General features: G+C 41.7%; 1 protein-coding gene across 3 annotated transcripts; it reads right to left on the bottom strand.

Moving 5' to 3' along the window:
* Nucleotides 1-7,997: 7,997 nt before the first annotated feature.
* On the bottom strand, nucleotides 7,998-15,341 carry Fgb (fibrinogen beta chain). Of its 3 annotated transcripts, none has more exons than XM_032898184.1 (8): nucleotides 15,222-15,341; nucleotides 12,410-12,601; nucleotides 11,760-11,943; nucleotides 10,595-10,822; nucleotides 9,970-10,083; nucleotides 9,529-9,654; nucleotides 8,944-9,229; nucleotides 7,998-8,326 (listed from the first exon to the last, which is right to left on the bottom strand). In XM_032898184.1, exons 1-8 carry the CDS (start codon nucleotides 15,297-15,299, stop codon nucleotides 8,095-8,097), a joined length of 1,440 nt encoding a protein of 479 aa, XP_032754075.1. In that variant the 5' UTR covers nucleotides 15,300-15,341; the 3' UTR covers nucleotides 7,998-8,094. The 3 variants fall into 3 exon arrangements, with proteins under 3 accessions (XP_032754075.1, XP_032754077.1, XP_032754078.1); XM_032898186.1 differs by having other exon boundaries at nucleotides 15,225-15,320; XM_032898187.1 differs by having other exon boundaries at nucleotides 11,760-11,909; nucleotides 12,553-12,601; nucleotides 15,225-15,320.
* Between the last annotated feature and the right edge of the window lie 988 nt (nucleotides 15,342-16,329).

The raw sequence follows: 16,329 nt of genomic DNA, 5'->3' as shown, positions 1-16,329 counted from the left end.
AATTCTTTTCCACTGATCTACATGCCAGTCTCTACCAATATCATACAGTTTATTTTATCACTCTTGCTCTGTAATACTGCTTGAGGTAAGGGATGATGATTCCCCCAGAAGTTCCTTTGTTGTTGAGTATAGTTTTCACTATCATAGGGCTTTTATTATTCCAAAGAAATTTGCAAATTGCTCTTTCTAACTCTATGAAGAATTGGGTTGGAATTTTGATGGGGATTGCATTGAATAGGTAGGGAGAGAGTGGGCAGCCTTGTCTAGTCCCTAATTTTAGTGGGATTGCTTCAAATTTCTCTCCATTTACTTCAATTTTAGCTACTGTTTTGCTGTATATTGCTTTTACTATGTTTAGGTATGGGCCTTGAATTCCTGATCTTTCCAGGACTTTTATCATGAAGGGGTGTTGAATTTTTTGTCAAATGCTTTCTTAGCATCTAATGAATCGATCATGTGGATTTTTCTTTAAGTTTATTTATATAGTGGATTATGTTGATGGATTTCTGTATATTGAACCATCCCTGCATCCCTGGGATGAAACCTACTTGATCATGATGGATAAATGTTTTGATGTGATCTTGGATACAGTTCGTGAAATTTTTTTTAAGTATTTTTGCGTTGATATTCATAAGGGAAATCGTTCTCAAGTTCTCTTTCTTTGTTGGGCCTTTGTGTGGTTTAGGTATAAGCATAATTGTGGCTTCATAGAAGGAATTGGGTAGCGCTCTGTCTGTTTCTATTTTGTGGAATAGTTTGGATAATATTGGTATGAGGTCTTCTATGGAGGTCTGATAGAATTCTGCACTAAACCCTGGGCTCTTTTTTATTGGGAGTCTTTTAATAACTGCTTCGATTTCTTTAGGAGTTATGGGATTGTTTAGATGGTTTATTTGTTCCTTATTTAATTCTGGTACCTGGTATTTGTCTAGAAAATTGTCCATTTCCCCCAGATTTTCCAATTTTGTTGAATATAGGTTTTTGTAGTAGGATGTAATGACTTTCTGAATTTCCTCAGATTCTGTCGTTATGTCTCCCTTTTCATTTCTGATTTTGTTAATTTGGACACACTCTCTGTGTCCTCTGGTTAGTCTGGCTAAGGGTTTATCATCTTGTTGATTTTCTCAAAGAACCAGCTCCTGGTTTTGTTGATTCTTTGTATAGTCCGTTTTGTTTCTAGTTTGTTGATTTTAGCCCTAAGTTTGATTATTTCCTGTCTTCTACTCCTCTTGGGTGTATTTGCTTCTTTTTTTTAGGTGTGCTGTCAAGCTGCTGACATATGCTTTCTCCTGTTTCTTTCTGCAGGCACTCAGAGCTATGAGTTTTCCTCTTAGCACTGCTTTCATTGTGTCCCATAAATTTGGGTATGTTGTGCCTTCATGTTCATTAAATTCTAAGTCTTTAATTTCTTTTTTTTTTATTTCTTCCTTGACCAAGTTATCATTGAGTAGAGTGTTGTTCACCTTCCATGTATATGTGGGCTTTCTGATGTTTGTGTTTTTATTGACGACCAGCCTTAATCCGTAGAGATCTGATAGGATGTATGGGATTCTTTCTATCTTCCTGTATCTGTTGAGGCCTGTTTTGTGACCAATTATGTGGTCAATTTTGGAGAAGGTACCATGAGGTGCTAAGAAGAAGGTGTATCCTTTTGTTTTTGGATGAAATACTCTACAAATATCTATTAAGTCCATTTGGTTCATAACTTCTGTTAGTTTCTCTATGTCTGTTTAATTTCTGTTTCCATAATCTGTCTTTTGGTGAGAGTGGGGTGTTGAAATATTCTACTATTATTGTGTGAAGCACAATATGTGATTTGAACTTTAGTAAGGTTTCTTTTATGAATGTAGGTGCCCTTGCATTTGGAGCATAGATATTTAGGATTGAGAGTTCATCTTGGTAGATTTTTCCTTTGATGAATATGAAGTGTCCTTCCTTATCTTTTTTGATGACTTTTGGTTGAAAGTCCATTTTATTTGATATTAGAATGGCTACTCCAGCTTGTTTCTTCAGACCATTTGCTTGGAAAGTTGTTTTCCAGTCTTTTACTCTGAGGTAGTGTTTATCTTTGTCTCTGAGGTGTGTTTCCTGTAGGCAGCAAAATGCTGGGTCCTCTTTACGTATCCAGTCTGTTAGTCTATGTCTTTTTATTGGGGAATTGAGTCCGTTGATGTTAAGAGATATTAAGGAATAGTGATTGCTGCTTCCTGTTATTTTCATTGTTAGAGGCGGACTTATGTTTGTGTGTCTCTCTTCTTTTGGTTTCATTGCAAGGAGATTATTTTCCTGCTTTTTCTAGGGTGTAGTTTCCCTCCTTGTGTTGGAGTTTTCCATCTATTATCCTTTGTAGGGCTCAATTTGCAGAAAGATATTTTGTAAATTTGGTTTTGTCATGAAATATCTTGGTTTCTCCATCTATGTAAATTGAGAGTTTTGCTAGATACAGTAGCCTGAGCTGACATTTGTGTTCTCTTAGGGTTTATATTACATCTGCCCAGGATCTTCTGGCTTTCATAGTCTCTGGTGAGAAGTCTGGTCTAATTCTGTTAGATCTACCTTTATATGTTACTTGACCTTTTTCCCTTACTATTTTTAATATTTTTTCTTTGTTTTGTGCATTTGTTGTTTTGACTATTATGTGATGGGAGGAATTTCTTTTCTGGTCCAATCTATTTGGAGTTCTGTAGGCTTCTTGTATGTTTAAGGACATCTCTTTCTTTAGGTTAGGGAAGTTGGGAGTCTTTACTCTCTTCTATACCTATTATCCTTAGGTTTGATTTTCTCATTGTGTCCTGATTTCCTGTATGTTTTGGAGTAGGAGCTTTTTCTGTTTCACATTATCTTTGATGGTTGTGTCAATGTTTTCTATAGTATTTTCTGCCTCTGAGTTTTTCTCTTCTATCTCTTGTGGTGATGTTTGCATCTATGACTCCTGATCTCTTCCCCAGGTTTTCAGTCTCCAGGGTTGTCTCCCATTGTGATTCCTTTATTGTTTCTATTTTTAAATCCTGGACAGTTTTGTTCAATTCCTTCACCTGTTTGGTTGTGTTTTCCTGTTATTCTTTTAGGGATTTTTGTGTTTCCTCTTTAAGGGCTTCTCCTTATTTGCTTGTGTTGTCCTGTATTTCTTTAAGGGATTTATTTATGTCCCTTGGAGTCCTCCATCATCATCATAAAATGTGATTTTATATCTAAATCTTTCTTTTTTGGTGTGTTTGGATACCCAGTATTTGCTTTGGTGGGAAGCTGGGCTAGGATGATGCCAAGTAGTCTTGCTTTCTGTTGCTTAGATTCCTGTGCTTGCCTCTCGACTTCAGGTTGTCTGGTGTTAGCTTGTCTTGCTGTCTCTGACAGTGGCTAGACCCTCCTATATACCTGTCTGTCAGCACTTCTATAGACCTGTTTTCTTTCTCTGGTCTTCTCTCAGGTGTGTCGGTGCTCCTTGCAACTGGCTTTCAGCTCTCAGCACAGACAGAAACCTGAAGGATCCTGCCCCTGCCTGCTCCTAGGTCCCTGTGCCCAGGGGACACAGATGGTACTAGTCGATTTTCTCTTGGGTCCAGAATGTAGACAGAGAGTAGTGACCTCTGAGTTCTCAGGAGTATCTGCACTTCTGAGGGTCCAGCTCTCTTCTCCATGGGATTTGGGTGCAGGGAGCTGTGTGACTGGTTCAGTTCAGTTCAGTTCTGGGCACAGACCAGAACCGCAGGAACCGAAGGCTGACTGCTCCCATATTCCTGTGTCCAGAGACACTATACAGTTTCCTCTTGGGCCAGGGATGTGGGCAAAGGTGGGCAGAAGTGGCAGTCTGTCCTGCAGTCTCAGGATTGTCTGAACTTCTGGGTGTTCAGCTCTCCCCCACAGGACTTGGGTCCAGAGAGCTGTGTCCAGAGAGCTGTGTCCAGAGAGCTGTGTGACTGTTTCAGTTCAGTTCCCGGAGCAGGCCAGACCCAGGAGGTTCCTGCCGCTGACAGCCTCTATATTCCTGTATCCAGAGGCGAGGCACAAAGCCGTTTCCTCTTGGCCCAGGGATGTGAGACGTGGGCAGAAGTAGCAGACAGGGTGTTTAGTTCTCTCCCCCACAGGATTTGGGTGCAGGTTGCTGTTGGGTCAGTTTAGTTCAATTCCAGGAACAGCCAGAACCTGGAAGTGCCCTGTCCCAGAGGACTTCTACCTTTGTGTGTCCTGAGTCCACCAGGCAGGTCACTTAGAGCAGAAAAGTTGGTCTTACCTCTGCTCTCAGATGTGTAGGCGCTCTGCTTGTTTGTTTTTGAGACAGAATCTTTACGTGCCTCTGGATGTCCTGAAACTCATTACATAGGCCAGCTCTTGGTCTGGAACTCACAGATTCACCTTTGCCAGCCTCCAGAGTTGCTAGGACTAAAGGCATGGGCTTTATCAGTTGCCCAGCTTGATGGCTTATTTTTAACTGGATGTTTTATAAATCTCACATATAAATATCTGAGATTAATTGAGGGAGAGAGCAGCAAGAGTCTTAAATATCACAGAGGGGACTGTAGGAGAAGGAATTTGCACCCGGGGAGTCAATTTCTTACAGAGAAGCTGGGCACTATGTCTTTGGCTCTCATGGGGTGAAGGCGAGTAAATGTAAAAGCACTGCCAGGTTTCGAGTGATAACTGAACAGAGGTCTTCTCCGTCAGCTCATTGCTGAAGCAGGGGTGACTGCGATTGCGACAGAGTTGTCTGGAAAACATTTGCTAAGCTCACCTTTGACTCAGCCACAGAGGTCCCCGACCCCAAGGTTGCACACCTACACAAGTGGTTGCAAAATTGTGCTAGGTGTCTCCTTTGGGGAGATTCAGCAAACACAGCAAGCAGTCACTGGGTATGGGTGAAGGACACGGGGGTATTTATTAAACTGTTCCTGAAATTGGTTTTATGTCTGAGCCTTTCAAAATAAAATGTTAAGGCAGGAAATAAATATTATATGGGCAACATAACAGCAACTGGGTAACAAAAAGCGAAGTGCCACCCTTAGATCACATTTGCCTGAGAGGAGAAGAAGGGTGTGGTCGTTTTAGATCTATAGATGACTGATGGGTACTCTTCAAAGGAACTAAAATTCAGAATGAGAGAAGCACATGAGCCTGACAGGTAAAGTGTCACCCTTTAGAGACATGTTAAGTCCCAGTTCCCCCTTACGGCAACTTCAAGGATGGCTGTGAGCTCAACAGTGCTCCTTGGCCACCATCTGAATCAAAACTACATTAGGTTCGAAGGACGGAAAGAGCCTTTAATAAATACACCAGTAATTCTGAAACTAGGGATTACTAGCTAGGGAAGAGATACCCTTGAGGGTGTTTTTTGAAAAGCAGAGGGTCTTTTAATAAATTCAGGTTAGCGTTCAGAAATTTCTGTTTTTACAAAGTCTATAGATTAAGGTGAGCATGGTGGCCTGGGCCTTTAATCTCAGCACTGCTTGCAAGATAGATTTGCACATGACAGATTACCCAGGATCCACCTACTCCTGCTATTTGAGCACTAAGAACTGGCCATCAGATCAGGTGTCTGCTTTAGTGAGATTACTGTGGCTTTACTTTAGACTCTAGGGACTCATTCTGCCCTCTGTGTTTGCTAAGCGATAGAGCAAAGGTCTGAGGACTGTGCTTTTCTACCTGCCTTAATTCGAAGAACTTTTGTACTTTCAAAATTCCACCTCCAAGTATTCTGCATTTTGAATGTGTGTGTGTGTGTGTTGTGTATGTGTGTACGTGTGTGCATTTATTAGAAAAACAACCTATATAAAGCATATATTTAAAAAACAACATACGAAAAAGGGATAAATATCTAAGGCCTTGGCAATTCTTGGGGTTTATTCATTCAATGTTTAGAAGTTACAAGCTTTTCATGCTGGAATAAAAGTTGAAAAAAAAATGCTCCTTTGGGAAGCAAAACAAAGAACTGGCTGGTGTTCATTGTCAAAATGTGAGCAATTTCCTAAGGCTTTTAGAAAGTTCTAGGAGTGAACAGTTGACAGGGGTGGGAGGCTGGGGGGGGTGTTCAAAATCGGCAGCGCTTTGTCAGCTTGTGTAGGGGGGAAACACACTGCTTGGCGTGGCCAGGTAGACCATGCAGATGGCTCCTTAAGACCTTAACTTCACGTGTCTGGGCATGTTTTTTTCAGGAGTGGGATTGCTGGATCACCAAATCAATTGTTTTTCATTTTCTAAGAAAGCTGTGTTTGGTACAGCGGTCTCTTTATTTTGTATTTTCACAACAAAATGATGGCAAGTGTGGGATGGGGCAGGGGAGCAAGGGAAGGGTTGATGTGTGTGACGTTATAGTACTGAGTGAATTCTAGTGATCCCCTGTAGACAGGAGTGCAGGACTTGTGCACTTAAAAGTGACCTAGTGTCAAGTGTTGGTACCTTAAGACAATGAAATGAACAAATGCACAAGGGGACGCTAGGAAAGTTTAGGAGGCAATGGCTGTAATAATGCCCCTTGTGAATGAGGGGCGAGTGTGTGCTTGCCTGTGAGCATACGTGCAGTGTAGAGATTTGGGTTTAGTGTGACTAATACAAACATAGGTAGGCAATTCTTTTGTTTTTTGTTATCTGTGTGTGTGTGTGTGTGTGTGTGTGTGCGTGCGTGTTGTAGCACTGGGAATCAAACTTGATACTTTGCCGTGCATATAAATTATAACTCACTAAATCCATTGGAAAAATAAGGGACTAATTTGTACTGGGATGATGGAGTGCCTAGTGACAAAAATGCAGGCGTGTAATGAAAGGAGCAGGAGACATAATGGGAGCCATTCATGATCGTTTTGGCTCTAACTATGGGATTTGAGGGCAAGGCATTCAGTCACCGATCATAGAGAGGTGACTGTAAGCAGGCAGGTCAGCTGGGCAGAGTTGTCCGCCTTTTGGACAATGTAAAAGATATCAGCATGTGTGGTATAGAGTCTGATAGAATCTAAGGCAACAGGGCAAGGCAAAAATAAAGGGACAAGGCCATAGGAGAAAGCATTTCAAAGAGGCAAATTAATCTTCATTTAAGTGAACATCAAGAAGCTGAGACTCAGGACACTTAGTGCCACGAAAGCAGGTAGCCATGACAACAGAAGAGCCCTGGGGTGGGACTCTCTGAAGGAGTAGGTGCTGCCGGGGTGTCCTGGGGAGAAGTACACAGAATAAACAGCCTGCTTCCACATCGCCTCCTGTGGAGCTGCCTAAGGAACACGCTCTCCGCGGGCGAGGGCGATGGGCAAGCTTGGCCTCCTAGTTCACCATTTCACCAGGAAGCACGCGACGACAGCTTCATCTAATTACTTGCTTGGACTCTGGCCTTGCGATCTTCTTGAAGGGCAGAGCCATTGCTTTCCCACGGGACAGCATGGCATTTGATGTTCCCAATGTTCAATGCCAGCTCACTAGGCATTTGAAATTGTAAGTACCTTCCTGCCCCACAAATTCAAATCCTGACAGTGTGGATGACAAATTAGGAAAACATTAATTTACAGTGGCAGAGACTGGTTTACGTAATAATTCTGTTAGAAAGATTTTTAGTGAGACACCTTGCATGAATAAGTAGGATTTTGAAAGCAGACTTATAAACATCAACTTTCATTTGTGTGACACTTTTGGATAAAAGGGATGGGGGGGCGGTGTTGGGAGTGCTCGGTCTGAAGTGCTCCACCATCAGATGGAATCACCATTTATTACCATCCTTTTTATTCTCTGAATGAAGAATATAAATGAGGCCCAGAGAGATGCTCAGAAATGAGGCATGGCTTCATTTCCCCACAACTGCATCAGAAGGCTCGCCACCATTGTAACCCCAGCTCTGGGAAGATCTGACCCCTCTGGTTTCTGCAGGCCCCTGCATGCACCCACACACATTCACGTAATTAAAAGTAATAAAAATAAAATTTTAAAATGAAAAGAATACAAAGGAAATCCATGTGCTGTTTCCAATGTCTTTATCCTTTATCATTCCAAAAAAAAAAAAAAAAAGACACACTCAGCCATTGTTTTGAGCATTAGTGGATATAATGTATCAAAGAAAATTTCAATAACATAATGTAAAAAATGTCAGACATAGAAGGATGAAAGTCTATGCTTGGGGGACTATTGCTGTGGGAAGACGGGCCTGATCTTCATAGACATCTTTCTCATGGAGTACCACGATCCCTTCCAGTTCATCCACACCACACCATCATCTGTGCCGTGCTTGGACATGTCCCAGCTGTAAAGGCCACCCCAGTAGTATCTGCCATTCGGATTGGCTGCATGGCATCTGTTATACCACCAGCCGCCGCCGTCTTCTTTTGAGCACTGCTTTCTTGGATCTGTAGTTACCCTGAAAGGAGACGAGTTTGAGTTATGATCCATACAAGTACCATTGTCAACTCAGATCTCCCGGGAGTACCCATGAGAAAGTACCGTACTCAGTTGTGTGGGGGACTCTCTCCCTCGAGTCCTGTACATAAAGCCCAAGTACAGCAAAGCTCTTCTCTGCCCTCTACCATGCAAAGGAAACAGCTGGGCCTATCCGGCCTAATTGTGAAGGGACCGAGTACTTTTATTCTGCAATAACTTTTCTGAGACTCTAGTATGAGAGATGCCGAGATATGGAATGATGGCTTTGGTAGATGTGTTAGTGAATGACAATGCAGATGTGTGTATAGAGACACAAACTCAGAGCTGTGCTCTAGTTACAGGTCTGTCTTCAGGTAGCACACGCCTTAGGGTAAATTCGTATCTCCAAATTTCATCTGAATGATGAAACTAACGATGTCTGCCTTCTATCTGGGATGCTCTTTCTTTTGCTATGTAAGGAGTTCAGGATGGGATATGGGGCCTCCTGATACACTCTAAGTGTCTGGGCGGTTGTTTGGAACACTGGGTAAACCCACAGTGCTAGGGGTTGCCATTCCTGGGGACATTCAAGGTAGGAGCTAAGACCTCGGAGCTTACCAGCCATCGTTGTCCCTGTCGTAGGTGCTGAAGAACATGCCGTTGTGGATGGTCATGGTTCTGTTCTCCCCCACCAGCTGAGAGGCCCCTTCCATGAGGGCGTTGCCAGCAGTCCCTTTGTACTTGTTCACTGACACTTGGTACTTGTTGGCCTCGGTCTGCACCGTGAAGCCTCCATAGTGTGCCTTCACCTTGTCTCCTTTCCAGTCCTCCATTTCGATTAGGAGTTCTGTGGGTCCTATCCTGGTGAGCTGGCTAATCTTATCATTGCCAAGCCAATATTCGCCTAGAGAGGATCGATATAAACATCAGCAAGAGCGAAGCCTCTGGAAACCAGGCGCTGCTTCCCCCCCGGTATTTAGCTCCCACATTTAAATGCTTTTATATTTAGTGTGTGTGTGTGTGTGTGTGTGTGTGTGTGTGTGTGTGTGTATGTGTGTGTGTCTGTGTGTGTGCGTGTGTGCATAGTTAAATTTCTATTGGCATCCTAAAAATCTAAAAACAGATTCCCTGTCCTGGATGTTATTGATAAAGGAAAAAAACTCACTAAAATAGAAGGATTTGATTTTTCACTTGCAGTCTTACCTGGCAGGCCACAGTACTTCTTCGTGTCTTCGTTGGTTGCAATATTTCCAAATCCTTTTTTGTATGGGTCCCATTTCCTGCCAAAGTCGACGCTGCCATCCTGACGGTTCTGTATGACCGTCCATCCTTTAGTTGAGAGGAATAAAATTAGCCTAAAGGTAACCAGTAATACTACTACTCTGGAAGGGAAAGTCTGACTTCACTGCCATTTTGTTTTACTCTATGCCTCCTTATAGTCGGTTCTCCACGTACACGTGATAAGGAAATAAGCATGAAGGGAGAACTCTTAAACTATTTGGAAATATCAAGCACTGCACGGCACCTTAATGCACGCAGCAAGCTTCTCTCAACTCAAGTGGTTCCTCGCCACCGGTATGAGAGCTCAGCCTTGTTTCGCGGCATCCATTACAGAATGACAGGTCGGTCCCGGGTATTGTTTACCTCCGTTTTCGGTTTTCATGTCGCAGTACACTCTGTATGGTTTGCTGGAGGTGTCAGGCTGAATGAGATACATTTCGGATGTCTCACCTCCCTTCCTAATGATCTCTTCACACTCTGCAAGAATACAAGGATGCATCATGTTCAGGGACGTTAACAGAGCCCACAGCTATTCGTTCTTGAACATAACCGATTGTTCCACTGGGTACAGAGGACCATTTTATCACAAACATTTGAGCATAATGCTCGAGAAGTTGGGCCTTCTTGTTACTGGAAATCAAACTAAGTTTTGAGGAATTCTATCAAGTGAACCACAGAGGTCCTTTCATCTACTGTTCCTACAAATAGAGCACATCTTTCCACAGCCCTGTCATCTGTTCACCCAAACACATGCATACACACATTAGAGACCCCTGGAACACCCACCTCATATTCTAATCAGCTCAGCAGAGCCAGGAGGAGTCGCCAATCGAGGCAGAATACAACCCACCCAAGATATAGCCATGACATGCTGGACTATCATTACACTCTGTTGGGGAAAAGCTACTCTGTTCACTTTCTACTCCCTATGTTTCGAGAAGGTTCGATCTTCTGCAACTCGATGGAAATACATTTACTAACTAGTTACCTTTCCCAGACACCACCGGGATGTTGCAGTTGACTGTGCATGGAGTGCGGCAGTATTCCGTCTGAGCTGAGATGTCAGACTCCAATTTTTGTATTTTGCTTCTCAGGTCCTCCAGGATTGAGCGGAGCACACGAAGATTAAGGGGGATATTATCGTTCACAGTCTCATCAATATATAATTTCTGGTCTTCCAGAATGGAGGAATACTCATTTATGACATTTTCATTATCTGGAAAGCCAAAACAATACAGGAGTGGTCAACATTTTTTTTTTTTGCCTATAAAGGTGTATCTAACTACATAAATATGATTTTAATTTTCTGAGAAAAAACTAATATATGTTGGAGCGCCATTAAGCCACTGTGACTGCTGAACTCTAGAGGCATTTTGTTTGTTTGCTTGTTTGTTTGTTTGTTTGTTTCACGGCATGTATAAATTGGCATGCAGCCCAACTACTACTTCAGCGATTTGCCCTAGGTACACATCTACGAGATTGTAGATGGTAAGGAACCATGTCGTGTCTTACTTTGGGGAGCAGTATCGAAGACTCCATCTCAACATATAGCATTGCAGAGCCCAGGCAGTTGGCATTCGCACACCTCATGAGTACTGCAAAGCCTTGGGATTTGCAAGAACACTTCTGAATTCTTTTAATTACTAAGGGTCTACACTTGGGTGAGCTGCTCTCTGAAAAGCCTGTGCCATGCTGACATGCCGACTGATGCCAAAACTCACCAGGCCCGTAGCCCCCAAGATTTGCATGCCGGATGTCACTGTTTGCAGATTAACGTCACACTGACCTTTCTCATATTCAATAGCCTCAGGGATGATACTTACCAATGCTAAGTTTTTAGCCCATACATGTTATCTTCTGAGTCACAAGACAAATGTCTAATAGACTGAAAATAAGAACCCACAGTGACATTTCTCAAAGAAAGTAATTGTAGTGAAAGTGGTACCAAGACTAATACTTAAGGAACGCTTGCTTGTCTGGCAAACTATACATGAATGTGCCTGAAGGAAGGCCCAGGATAAGCAGGGACAGACAGAAATCACAGCAAGTGCTGGTCAACCCAGGATGATATAACTGCGTATGACTGCATATACACCGTTAACAGTTTCAATTTCATGAGTTAGGTAGAACCCCACCACCACCACGATGGCTACCTTTAACTTGTGCCTGCTTCTTTTTCCACATGTCTTTCAGCAGAGTCAGGTACTGAAAGGTGACGGAAGAGGTCTCGGAAACAGAGTTTATGTTGCTATTTAACTCAGCAATACTGTTTTTGATTGGCCTTTCGTGGTTTAGCAAAGTTTGACGCAACTCACACCCTGTAGGACATAGCACTCCCTGTAAACCAAGAAAATAGGAGGATTTAGAGATGTAGATATGTGTTTAAAATGCACATTTGGGAGACTTCTGTGATCTCATGAGTTAATTTAAAAACTTGATATTCCATTTTCTTCATGGAAGATCAAAACTTTAGAATGGTCAGTGAATGCTTATAAAGAACAGAAATGGTCTTTACTATAGGGGGAGAACGGGGATGGGATCAGGCTATGAAAAGCTTACCTACTCCAATGAAGGAAGCAGGCAACATACAAAAGTAAAGGCAATGTCCAATAGCCTAGCTTGTTATCCAGACTCAAAAGCCCAATAAAGGATGGTTAAGTACGAAAAAGGGACTCTATAGAGTTTGTATTTTGAATTTCAATTCTTAAATATGCAAAACAGAAAGATAGAGAATGTTGGTCTATGAAATATTAAGCTTTTCTGCACTGGAGACCCACTGTACAAAAACCATGAATGCCCCTACCATGTCTACGTCACCGTGAACACAGCCTCCTGCATCAGGGGGTTTTCGTTCCACTTTCTTCTGGCCTGCATCAACTTTGGCTGGACGGGCTCGATAGCCACCTCCGCTGATAGGAGGAGGGGCAGGTCTTAGGCTAGGAGGCTCTTCCTTTCTCCTGTCAACAGGTCGATGACCACGGGCAATTGAGAGGTCCTGCAGAAACCAGGCAGGGCCGCAATGCAAGGTTAGAGAGACCGTGAGAGATGACTATTCCACATTCATGCTTTGTTCCTGAGGTGGCACGAGCCTGACTGTTTGCTCCAGGGCTTTCCACTGGTTCCATTGGGTGATTTATGTCTCTTTAAGCAGATGGAGGATTGAAGACACACAAGACTACTGCGTAAAGCTTTTATGAGGAAGGTGTGGGCATGGGGCTAAGACAAATCAACTCTAGATTGTGAGATTTAAGCTTTGGAACACAGAGACCTGTCAGGAATCTAGACTATCAGAAAGAAGATTCTCATGCCACCTGGGTAAGTAAATTCCTCCAGTTGGTAATCATTTCCCCAAGTTTTAGCTTTTATAAATTGATGATCAGGGCTGAGTTTCATATGGTCATATTTGGGACAAGATGGTCTGTTTAAAGAAGAACTATTAGTAATAAGACAGTAATTGACCCTAACGTGTTCTAGAGAATTAAGATGGTGTGGATAAGGTATTGCATGGGTTCCAGTCTTGTCACAACCAAGTTACTTTACTCATGACTCAGTTTTCCTCATTCAGAAAGTAAGAACAACCCTGGCTTGCATTTACCTTATGAAGCTATTGTAAAGACTATTTTTAAACCTGCAATACCTTTAAAACTGAACTTGGGTCAAGTTCTTATTACTATCTCCATCGTGGCCACAGTTCAATTTTCAACAAAATGATTTAAGCCATTCTCTTGCAATTCCTTTCATTTGTTATCAGACATAATGCTATTCCCACACTTCAAGTAATTTCCAGAGTTTGCAGACTGCATTAAAAACTGTTTGCTAATTTAAAACTCCTTAAAAGGTTGGTCAAGTGGAAGAGGCATGAGCCAATATGAAGGTTGACATGGATTAAATATGTTAACCACTGTTTCAGTACTTTTCCTCTGAGGGTCGTATTTGCAGATGAGGAAGCAAGAAAACCTGAAATAGTAGCTGTGCTCTCCTGCAGTTGTGTCACCACACGAGCTGCATTTTACTGTCATTTGTTCATTAAGACATTACATTACATTCAGGGAGGAGGTGAGGAAATTGAAACCCTAATAGTCTGGCTGCAGTCCCTTGCCTAATTACTAATTAATCTCACCCCTCCCCTTTGTGTGTGTGTGTGTGTGTGTGTGTGTGTGTGTGTGTGTAGGTATAGGTATATATACTATATTTTTAATGAGTGAACATTCATGAGGATATACATATTTCATATTAAAGCCATGATCTTCATCAGGGCTTGTCTGCTCCAACGCAAACTTAATGAAATGTGACTTTGTTCACTGCAAACACAGTTATGGAAAGGAAACTACTGGCTTGTTTTAGAATGTTGTACAGAGGTGAGGTTGTCTGGCTTCACGAGAGAAAATAAATGACAAATACTGAAGGAACCAATGGAGACAAACAGGAAAGAGCTATTACAGAAATAATTAAAGACAGGAAACGCACATGGGAGCTTAATCTAAAGGATTAATTTAGTAAGAATCTGAAAGCATTTTTGAAGTAATTTATGAAAATGTAACCAAAACATCCTTTAAGTTTTTCTTACCAAACCCAGATTCTTTTCCTCTTATTTGTATGATCAAATAACCTGAATGCTTACATGCCCTTCAATCTAAATGGGCCACAGTGAGTCAGCCCATTGCAATAAGATGTGCATTTTGATTTCTACTGTACATAATATACTCACTACACTACAGTTTCATCCGGATACAGTCAGTAACAGAATTTAAACTATTTTTCTTAAATGTACTTCTAATTTTTATGACATGGAAACAATGCTGGTAATAAGTTGGTAGAAGTGACACTTGGACTGAGTGTGGCGGCTCAAGTCTGTAGTAAGAGCAAGGAAGAAGCTGAGAAAAGCCAGGAGCCCAGGCCTTTAACCCCCACACTAGGGAGTTAGCGGCCAGCAGATCACTGTGAGTTGGAGGCCAGCCTGGAGTTAAATAGTTTCAGGCCAGCCAGAGCTACACAGTACAACCCTGTCTCAAACAAACAAGTTGAGGCAGGAGGATTGGCATGAATTTGAGGCCAATTGGAGCTACAAATGAAATCCTGTCTCAAAAAAATATATAGATAGATAACATGAATAAAACCGTTTTTACAAGTGAGAAGGTTGTGCTATATATATCGATAACTAAAAATACTGCCTCTGTTGTAATTTTCTAATCTGAAAACACCCAAATTTTATTTTCTGATTTTAATATTATAATTATTACCCATACTCAGTAACCTCAGGAGTTATATATATTATCTTATTCAGCAAAGAGCAATCTACAGCAGTTTTTTGACTTTCAAAATACTAATCTATTACCATCATAAAGCCTATAGGTTAAAAAATTTATCATTATAATTATAATAATGTACCGCAAGAACTAAGTAAAAGTTGATAGCATTAGAATAACAAGACAGAAAAAAACACATCTACCATTAGCTAAGCCATCTTCACCCTGGAGAAATGAAAGTGAATCAGCCAGAAAATAACATGCGACTTTCATATATCCAGGTCAATAGAACTGAATATATAATATACATAATGTACAGTTTTACATTAATATTATTGGCACTATGATATCTATATAAAAACAAATCACCACTTTATCGGAGTCAGTAGTTGCAGCTTGAGTTTGAACTAAGGAAACAGACAGCAGCAGCAGCCATAGATGCCTCATAGTTTCAGATTTTCTGAAATTCCAAGCAGTTGCCCTTTGCCTGCAGACCTAGCTGGGAGACTGTCGATCCTATATATAACGGGTCCTTTCACGGGCATGGCTTCAGGAATGGTTACCTCCCTTTAGTTAATATTTGACAGTTTGGTTCACTTGTTGGCTGAACCGTTTTATCATTTGAGCAACATCTTCCCAGCAAGCCTTGTTTACCCATCAGACAGCTCTTCCTCACTGCTGGCCTTATGTGGACACAGGGCGTTCTTTGAATCATTGAGTCAGAGCCAATGATGGGAAACAGGGACATTCTGAAAAGAGCCCCATGTCAGCCCCTATCGTTGTGAATGTTACAGGAGTTCGCAAAGGATGTGTAAGGAAAAGGTTTAATTCAAATGAGGCCGTTTGTCCTACCCAGAAGGGGCTCCGTGAAACTATGACCTCAGTAAAGAGATTCATGCAGGCTCAGGCTCTGAGGCAGCTGCATGTGCACTTTTGAAAGAGGCTGTTGAAGTAAAGGGTTAGTGTAGCATCATGGTCTCTCCATTCTTCTAGACATTAATCATGATTATAAAATAGTCATCCTTCTCTGCTGTGATAGACAAACATCATAGAATGGGGGGCGGGTAAAAAGCCCAGGGTGCTCTTTTATTTCTGCCCTGACTGGCTTTTGTACTTTGTCCTTTATTCAGTGGTTAAATTATTTAATAACTCTTAAACACTATTATGATATCAATATCCCCAATCAAGATTATCATTATAATGGAATACACAGTTAGCACTTCATCTTATTATTATGCTATATGGCTTATTTCATGTTATATTAGTATGAGATGGTAGGTATCATTTTAACATATGTGAAGTCTTCATATGTCTCGTTCAGTTAGTCTGGCCTACAGTAAATGTGACCTATTCTCTTTCGTCATTTCTCACAAGCCACCGATTCTGTCTCATCTGTTCATTTCTCCGCAGTAGCGAGAATCAAGCCCTCCTCCGCCTACACAAATCAAGGGGAGATCCAAAGTCAACAACTCACGTT

This window comes from Rattus rattus, chromosome 3 (genome assembly GCF_011064425.1).
Source record: "Rattus rattus isolate New Zealand chromosome 3, Rrattus_CSIRO_v1, whole genome shotgun sequence".
NCBI classification, from domain to species: Eukaryota; Metazoa; Chordata; class Mammalia; order Rodentia; family Muridae; genus Rattus; species Rattus rattus.
Note: the sequence above shows the minus strand (reverse complement) of the source record. Positions and strands in the feature narration are given on the sequence as shown.